This window comes from Temnothorax longispinosus, chromosome 1 (assembly GCF_030848805.1).
Source record: "Temnothorax longispinosus isolate EJ_2023e chromosome 1, Tlon_JGU_v1, whole genome shotgun sequence".
Lineage (NCBI taxonomy): Eukaryota > Metazoa > Arthropoda > Insecta > Hymenoptera > Formicidae > Temnothorax > Temnothorax longispinosus.
In genome coordinates this window covers 18,070,663-18,079,041 of record NC_092358.1, presented here as the reverse complement: position 1 = coordinate 18,079,041, position 8,379 = coordinate 18,070,663, and the positions used below count along the sequence as shown (strand labels likewise).

The 8,379-nt window shown below is 41.6% G+C and overlaps 1 protein-coding gene and 1 pseudogene across 3 annotated transcripts; one reads left to right on the top strand and one right to left on the bottom strand.

Moving 5' to 3' along the window:
• The first annotated feature begins 324 nt into the window (after positions 1–324).
• LOC139813059 (uncharacterized) lies at positions 325–1,435 on the top strand (annotated as a pseudogene).
• Positions 1,436–1,566: 131 nt separating this feature from the next.
• Positions 1,567–5,173, bottom strand: LOC139813557 (uncharacterized). Of its 3 annotated transcripts, none has more exons than XM_071779138.1 (6): positions 4,476–5,172; positions 3,907–4,233; positions 2,842–3,114; positions 2,586–2,766; positions 2,119–2,288; positions 1,567–1,933 (listed from the first exon to the last, which is right to left on the bottom strand). In XM_071779138.1, the coding sequence occupies exons 4-6, from the start codon at positions 2,759–2,761 to the stop codon at positions 1,713–1,715; spliced, it is 567 nt and encodes a 188-aa protein (XP_071635239.1). In that variant the 5' UTR covers positions 2,762–2,766; positions 2,842–3,114; positions 3,907–4,233; positions 4,476–5,172; the 3' UTR covers positions 1,567–1,712. The 3 variants fall into 3 exon arrangements, with proteins under 3 accessions (XP_071635239.1, XP_071635231.1, XP_071635247.1); XM_071779130.1 differs by having other exon boundaries at positions 2,842–4,233; positions 4,476–4,671; positions 4,783–5,172; XM_071779146.1 differs by lacking the exon at positions 2,842–3,114 and having other exon boundaries at positions 4,476–5,173.
• Between the last annotated feature and the right edge of the window lie 3,206 nt (positions 5,174–8,379).

Sequence of the window (8,379 nt, the reverse complement as noted above, 5' to 3'; positions counted from 1 at the left end):
AAGAATAACAAAACAGTACGTAATTCGAGACCCAATCTCACCACGTACTCGGTTAGAAATAACGCTACGTTATTTAGCCAGCGGCGACAGCATGGCATCTGTGTCATATGCGTTCCGTGTAGGGAACAATACGGTTTCGACAATTATTTCCAAAACATGCCAGGTCATTTGGGAAGAATTACAAGAAAAAGTATTTTTACACCCAACAGCAGACAACTGGCGTAAAGTAGCTGCAGAATTTGAGACTCTGTGGTGTAAATAGTTCTGTTTTGTTAACGCACCGTTGGTTCATACGGCACCGACCGCGAGTTATTTCACGGGGAGATGTCAGGAAATGGATGTAGGCAGGTGAAAGACGATATTCAGGTATAATTATGGAAAAGGTAACTTTATTACACGAGAGATGCACAAAGACGCCTACTCGATCCAGCGTCAAGCATCGACTAACTGATCCTTCTCGCTCTCCGCCAATCTCGGCGATTCTTCCTGCGCAGAGCGCTACAGCGCATACCAGTATCTCAAGCGACCAATCACACCATACAGTCTTATTCAAGCACGGCGTAACGTTAATCTTACAGTGGAATTATCCACACTGTATTGGGGCAGTAGATGGTAAACATGTAGACATTGATGTAAGTTATTTATTGTTATTATTATTATTATTATTCCAGTATTATTGGTTGTTAAAAATATTAAACATTAATTGTATTATTGCAGGCTCCACCTAATAGTGGATCAACGTTTTATAATTACAAAGGGAGACACAGCATCAATTTAATGGCAATTAGCGATGCCAATTACTGTTTTTTAATGTTAAATATTGGCGCTGAAGGACGTCGAAGCGATGGAGGCGTTTTTCGAAACAGCGATTTTGGTACCCATTTCAACAATAACAAATGGATCTTCCAGAACCAACCGAAGTAGGGGTAAGTGGACCAAAGCTTCCATACGTGTTGGTTGCAGATGAAGCGTTCGCATTAACGCCATATATGATGCGACCATTTTCTCGGAGCAAGAATCTTAATTTTAGAAAGAAGGTGTTTAATTATCGTTTAAGCAGAGCTCGACGTGTCGTTGAAAGCGCGTTTGGACTGCTCGTATCTCGGTGGAGAATTTATCGGAAGCCAATCAGTGCTTCTTTGTCCACAGCTGTGAAAATTGTTCAAGCAACAACTGCTTTGCATAATTTTATGATACAAAATGAGTTACTTGCACCTGCATCGGAAAGAATATACTCCAGGAACAGCATAGAAGATAGTATAGCGTTAAGTCAAGGAAGCGCATTTACAGATATTGATGTGCCCAACACGAATGCGTGTAGTCGATATGCTGCAGAAGTGCGAAATAGTTATGCTGATTATTTTATGAACTCCGGGGCAGTAGAATGGCAGTGGAATAAAGCTTTACGTAACGATTTTTAAGCCAATTTTTAAGACAATGAACCCAAAATGAGGCTGCTTTTCTAATGTGTCTATCTGCCGCGCGTTGTATGTACATATTCTCGGAAAATCGAGGAAAAATAAATTCAAAAGCATGAACTTTTCTATATATAAAATTATATTGTAAATCACATGAGCTTAAACATTAAATCGTGTTATTATAATATAAAAAAACTATTATATGATATGAAGACCGTTCAAATATTAAAATAAGATATTATAATAAAGTAAGACTTATTCATATTATTGCAAATCATATTAATAAAATAAGACTTATTGATTTAATCCTAATCTGTCTTCAACTTCCATAATTTTTGTTAAAAATTCAATTTCTAATTTGGCACGCTCTCTGGGCGGAAGTTTTCGAAGACCTTCAGCCAATCTCATAACGAAGTGATGCACAGAATCCTTTCCTTCAGGTTCCTTGATAACTGCAGCAATGAAAGCCTCTTCCAAAGGATCTTTTTCATTTTTTGTAGAATCTGATTTCTTTCCTGCAAAGATGTGAAAAATACTATTATAGTATATAATTTTAAATTTAAGGATGTTGAAAAAAAAACGGAAAGCAAAGGTTTTAATTCAAAGCAAAAAACTAAGTTTTTAAAAATAAAAGGTGTATTTATTGTGATTTTGTATTCATTGATAAAAATTTAATATAAATTTACATAATTACACATACGTTTTGAAGAATTTTCATTCGTCTTGTTGCTAAAATTGGAAGCAGGTGATGCTGACGCATTGTGGGTGCTGACCGTGCTGACATGCAATGGCGCTGATGAAACAGGCTCTATGGGACTAGGAGGAGTAGGTGGTCCGCCTTCATTTGTACTTGATAAAGTACTTGATGTCCTAATAATAAAATTAATAAAATTAATAAAATAATATTATACAATATGCGTTATAACTTGTACATATACGTGCAATACATGCAGAAAATTTTTTTAATGCATAAAACATGTTTACAAAAGTTTAAAGTCATGACCACTCTAGAGACACACAAAATGTTTTGATTTTGTTTAGTCGCTTAATAAAAAGTAATTAGCACGGTGATAGGTAAATGGGACAAAATGGAAATGTTTTGTGGGCCTTTGGAGTGGGCATGATACTAAATTTGTGGCAGGAAATAGTAGAATAATTGGTACTTACGGCCTTGGTTCCATGCTGTCACTCAGAAAGCTCATTGCTTCACTGAATTTAAATGTGCTTTTACGTTTTGAGGTAGATGCGGACCCACTTGCAACATATTCATTTCTTTTCTTTTTGTCTTTCATGTAACAATCCTTCAAATACTTCCATCGTTTTTTGACACTATCAACGTTCATGGTTCCTGTATGGTATTGCAGATATTAGAAAAGATTATATTATTCAATGAATATATATACATACATATGAATATATATACATATATATTGTGACGACGACGACAATGTCCTCACGGTCTCGCCGGCCGTGGAGGAGCGCGCCGTCGCTTTCTTCACTATAGATCTCTTTATAGTTCGCGATATTTCTCTCCGAAACCCAGATGGTAGCTCGACTGAGTATTTTTATGATGTAATGTTGGGCGCTAGGTGCGATTCCTCGCACCACGATACACGAGATCGCAGTATTCTCAGGCGTGGGCTTCTTTGATTAATCGCGGTTGGAATAGGAGAGGGAGCGTAGCGCAATCATCACACTCGAGTCACAAAGAACATAAAATTATATTTCATTGTACTGCAGATAACAAGTGGAAGGTAAACGTGTTCCACGGCGAACAAGCAGAATTCGAGTACGCGCCACGTGTCACCCCACGAGCGCGATACTCATTCCGTCGCTGAACTGCACGGCAATCCCGATCGAATTCGTACAAGAGTATTCCCCGACATAAGTTGCAGCGAATTCTACCCGGACGGTCAAACGCGAAATACTCGAAACGTCTACTTCTAAATTTCCTTACGATCTACCGCGACGACGCTGGGGATCTTCACTCTCCCCGGGACGCACGAATGGCCTCACCCGCAAACGCGACACAATCGTGGGCCATTAATCTCGATGAAACGCACGGATATCCAATTACAAATGGCACGAACTTAACCGGCAACGACAACTACGAGACTCTCATACGCGCAAGAGCCACCTCCCAAAACTACGGCACGGTTAAGCCAACGACGCTTACGAAATTACACGCGACGAAATTGCCCGCAACGAAATTACACGCAACGAAATTACCCACAACAATTACACGCAACGAAATTACACGAAACGAAATCACACGCCACGAAGTTACAATCACGCTGACTGTCGGCGGCCGTACGTTCGCATCCCCGAGACGGGCACTCGCGATCACTTTGTCGCACGGGCCCTCCCGCGGTATGGCACTCGGTATTATTCAATTACAGCTGATTCCATGTATTCCCGCGGCACAACGCGACTCCCGGGAGGGCCTTGGTATTACCGCGATCTCGGGGAGACTGAGCAGTGGCCTTACAAATTCTCCTGGTTCTGGCAGCTCGTCGTTCGGCTCGCAGGGATGGATGTTGCCGGGATGGCGGCTCGCACGACAGTGGCGTTCCTTCGGCCCGGCGGGACCACGCTGAGCCCCCCCCGCGCGCGCGCGCCGGTGTCCCTAGCCCTATCATGTGCTGCGCCCTGGCACGCTACCGATCCTCCTAGGCGACCGTCGCGCCCTACTAGGGCGCCCCTTGTCACTGCTCCCATCCGCCGGCGGTAGATTTAAGACTCGCCTCCGTGAGGTATGCTTCAATGGGTCTGCATTGATCGGCAGGATCCAACCGCAATACCCGCATTTTCTGTTCTGAAATTAATAATATAAAGAAAAGGGAGAAACCTTCAATAAGACAAAATACAACAAAAAAAGGATTATATAAATATTAATATATAAATTATGTAAACATTAAATATTAAAAAGGTAACATAACCTAATTAAAATCTTATAAAAAGTAATTTTATTTCCAAAGAGGATTAAAATTAAAAAACTGCAATTAATTCTCTTAACTGATTATAATTACAATTTATAATAATGATAATATTTCTTACTATTTGAGATATTTTCTTGTTCATGTTGATTACACGGATATACACGGATGACGGATTGCGCAGTTCCGCGAAGAACTGTCCACTAAAAACCACGGAAAATCGCTGAAAATCACGGAACACTTGTGATTGGTCAAGGCTCTCGTTCCGCGATTTTCTGCGTACGCCGTTCCGCTGCATGAGTTTGCACCCTCATTCGCTGTATGCGAGCCAGATAATAAGGATAATGGCGGTTATTACATCTCGTTGCATGAGAGGAACGAAATCAATTATGGCCGCTCTTGATCTCCAACTTCGCACGAATGCTCACCGTCAAGTAAGGGCTCGGCTGAGCAACGGATATACGTCGTTTTCCTCTCTTCCTTTGACTTATTCGATAATATTATTCGTGATTCGAATATTGCCTGAGTATTGCGAAACTTGTGTATAAACTCACGGCAACGGAATATATTACAACATGAGCTATTATTACTACACGAGCGATAAATACGACAAGAGAGACGACAGAGGCAATGAATTCAAAACGAGTAATTAATACGACACAAGCGATAAGTTTTCAACTGAATTCGAACGTGTTCCCGATAAAGTATTATCGTGGCAGAATGCCCAGTACGTGACTCGAACTGTTTCACTTTCGATCGAATGTAGGAGAATGGCCGGGATCGTCTCTCTGCACGTTCGTGCTTGCGCTGTTTGCGCATCCTCTCCACTCGCCTTCTTGTCACGTGATGCTAGCGTGAGCTGAACTCAGTGCGCCGCGCGCCGCGTTTCTCGCGCGTCCGCTTGCAATAGTTACTAAGTGGAAACGACCTGCTATCTAGTATTCATTCATGGAACCGCGAGAGTATATTATTAATGCAATAGATGGCTGTAGCCATCTCACGATATTACCGATAATTTTACGTATTTCCAACAGTTTCTGTATGCATATATACTATATATATATATGTAAAATTAGTTTTAGAAAAATTAAGAAAAAATTGTAAAGCGTGGCCGTTTTTGGTCGGTGCGTCAAAGGGGCGTGACGCACAATCAAGCCCCGCTACCGCGACAAGGTGATGGCCACATCGGCGGGAGGGGAATGGAAAGGAAAGGGAAATTGGAATAGACAAGGGAATATTAGGAGATTTGAACGGTATTATTTTTTTTTAGTGCACGCATGCATACTTACCCAGATAGCACACTCTGGACGTCTCATGGACATACATCATAAGTCTAGTTTTTATTACTGAAAATATTTGAAATACTGCAAAATATATCATTTCACAGGATTGTCCTCCATAAGAAATGAAAGACATGCAACGATAACTCGCGCATGTTCACTTTTGCATGCTTGTTTGCTGCAAAGACTCGTGTTATTTTATACCGATAGGAATTTTATGAGAAAAAAACAAAGCAGATTCAATTGACGTTGAATAATTATCGTTGACGATAATATTGAATGCAATTCAATCATGTTTGTTTTTTCTATAAGTATCTATGAACGTCCGAACCAAAATGTATGTCGAATAGACGTCCATCAGACAGATCCGTTGGATCTTCTTTCAGTGGACGTCCATGTGCTATCTGGATATTTACGATCCTATTTCCGTAGTTTATAATCGCGGCACAATTTTTTTACCAGCTCCAACATGTCGCGGTATTCCGCACCGAATTGTTCGCTGTACAATCCGGCGCACAGCTGAACGAGTCGGTAGCACAGTTGCGACGGCGTCAAATTCGCGAACACGTTGGGCCGCAAAGTTATAAGAGATGCCCACGAGTATAAGCTGTTCGGGTTACACATTGTTAAAACGTGTCTCATTATCAGTGCGTTCATTTTTGGCGTAAAGTCGCTTTTATGTATCCTCATTTTTTGATCCGGCTTTTTTCCGGTGTGGACCGTTCTCGGTGATCTGGCCGAGGTGGTGGCCAAGTCATCGATTTCGATCTGTGGTAAGGCGGCTGCTGCTGCTATATTGTTGCTTTCAGTCGCTCGGAGCGTCTCGGGGTCGAGGTGGCCGAGGTGGTCGAGCCACCAATGATTATTTTTGACGTCGACGGTGAGGTTGCTGCTTTTTTCAGTTTTTTCGAGCGTCTCGGGGTCGAGGTAGCCAAAATGGTCGAGTCACCAATGATTATTTTCGACGTCGACGGTGAGGCTGCTGCTTTTTTCAGTCTTTTCGAGCGTTTTGACAGTGGTGGTGGTGGTGGTGGTGGTGGTGGTGACGGTGGTGATGGTGATGCACGGCCATTCGACTCTTTGGATATTCGAATTCGTTGGACAAGACCAAGTTTTGTTTTCTTTTACTACTTGGACGCCGCGGCTGAGATTCGTCTTCCTTGTCTCTCTTGTCATGGGCGTTCTCCGTCGTCGGTGGCATGACGGACAATTCGGTTGCCGCTTGTTTTCGCGTGGAGCGTTTCCTCCAGGTCGACGAGGGGGTCAAGTCGTGGATTTCGATTATCGTCGATAGTTGCGGCGATGGCGCCGATGGCGGCGGTGGTGACGGTGGTGTCTCAGCAGCAGCAGGAGAACGACGACTACCACTAATGGCAGCGGTAGTGGATATTCCCGGGAAAAGTGGATATTCGAATTTGTCGAACGAGGCCACTATCGTTTTCTTATATTATCGACTCTACTTTGACGCCGCGGCTGAGATTCGTCTTCGTCGTCTCTCTCGTCATGAGCGTTCTCCGTCGTCGGTGGCACGACGGACAATTCGGTTGCCGCTTGTTTTCGCGTGGAGTGTTTTCTCCGGGTCGACGAGGGGGTCGAGTCGTGGATTTCGATTATCGTCGATAGTTGCGGCGATGGCGCCGATGGCGGCGGTGGTGCCACAGCAGCAGGACGATGACGACTAGCACTAGTGGCAGCACTAGCAGAAGTCTTAGATTTTTTTTCTTGGACGAGACAAACTTTTGTTTTCTTTTATTATCGACTCTACTTGGACGCCGCGGCTGTGATTCGTCGTCGTCGTCGTCGTCGCTGTCTTCGTCGGTTTCGCGACGATTGCCGGGCGGCACTGGCCCGAGGTCGCGTCTTTTTTCGCGGCGTATCATTTTTAGTCGTGCCGTGATATCTTGTACCGTCATTGTTTTTTTTTATTACGCACCACGCGTAGTACTCCCCGGGCCATCGTATGAAGTTCATCGGAAATACGTCCACGTGGTTCGCTATAAATGTTGTTAGCAGGGAGTAAGATATAAGGAGACTGATCTCCGTACTATGAAAGTGGGTCAATTTTTGGGCGAAAGTTGGTGGCGCTGGTGTTCCAAAAACGGTACCCTCGCTGCTGGTGACAGGCGGCTGAACAAAATTACGCGATGCGCGAGGTTGGAATTTTACTACATTGAAGTATAAGAAAAGTGAGTTAAAAAGTGAGTAATAATTGAGAAAGTGAGTTATAATTGTGAATTTTAATGAATTATTATGGCTATGTTTAATAGAACAAAAATAGATTTGTAAATAACATCATTAATCGAAACTGCAAAGTATATGTGCTGTGGTATAATAATAATCATGTAAATCATCGATAAACTACCATTATAAAAGAAATTAATGAATTATTATGGCTATGTTCAATAGAACAAAAATAGATATGTAAATAACATAAACGAGGAATAAGACGTAAACGTTTCGACGCACTAAAAAAATTTTTATATAAAAACATTTAAAAATATATATAATCATATACTAATATTATACAATATATTATATAAAATATGTCCATATATGTCCATACTATGTTTCTTTTTCTTTTGTATAATCTCTGTTTGTATGTACAAGACAAATAATAAGAAAAAGAATTAGAAAATAATTAAAAAGATAATTTTTGCATTTCTTTTTCAAAAAAATAAAGTGTGCAAATGTGAAAAATTTGTTCGTATATAATCATATATAATCATATTTTATATACATTATTAC

Bases quoted from the DNA above. Each gene is read 5' to 3' on its own strand.
- LOC139813557 (XM_071779146.1), bottom strand. From the start codon at position 2,761: ATGAACGTTGATAGTGTCAAAAAACGATGGAAGTATTTGAAGGATTGT. The intron at 2,289-2,585 runs GTAAGTACCAAT...TTTTATTATTAG, and splicing joins GACAGCATGGAACCAAGGCC to GACATCAAGTACTTTATCAA. The intron at 1,934-2,118 runs GTATGTGTAATT...ACATCTTTGCAG, and splicing joins GAATGAAAATTCTTCAAAAC to GAAAGAAATCAGATTCTACA.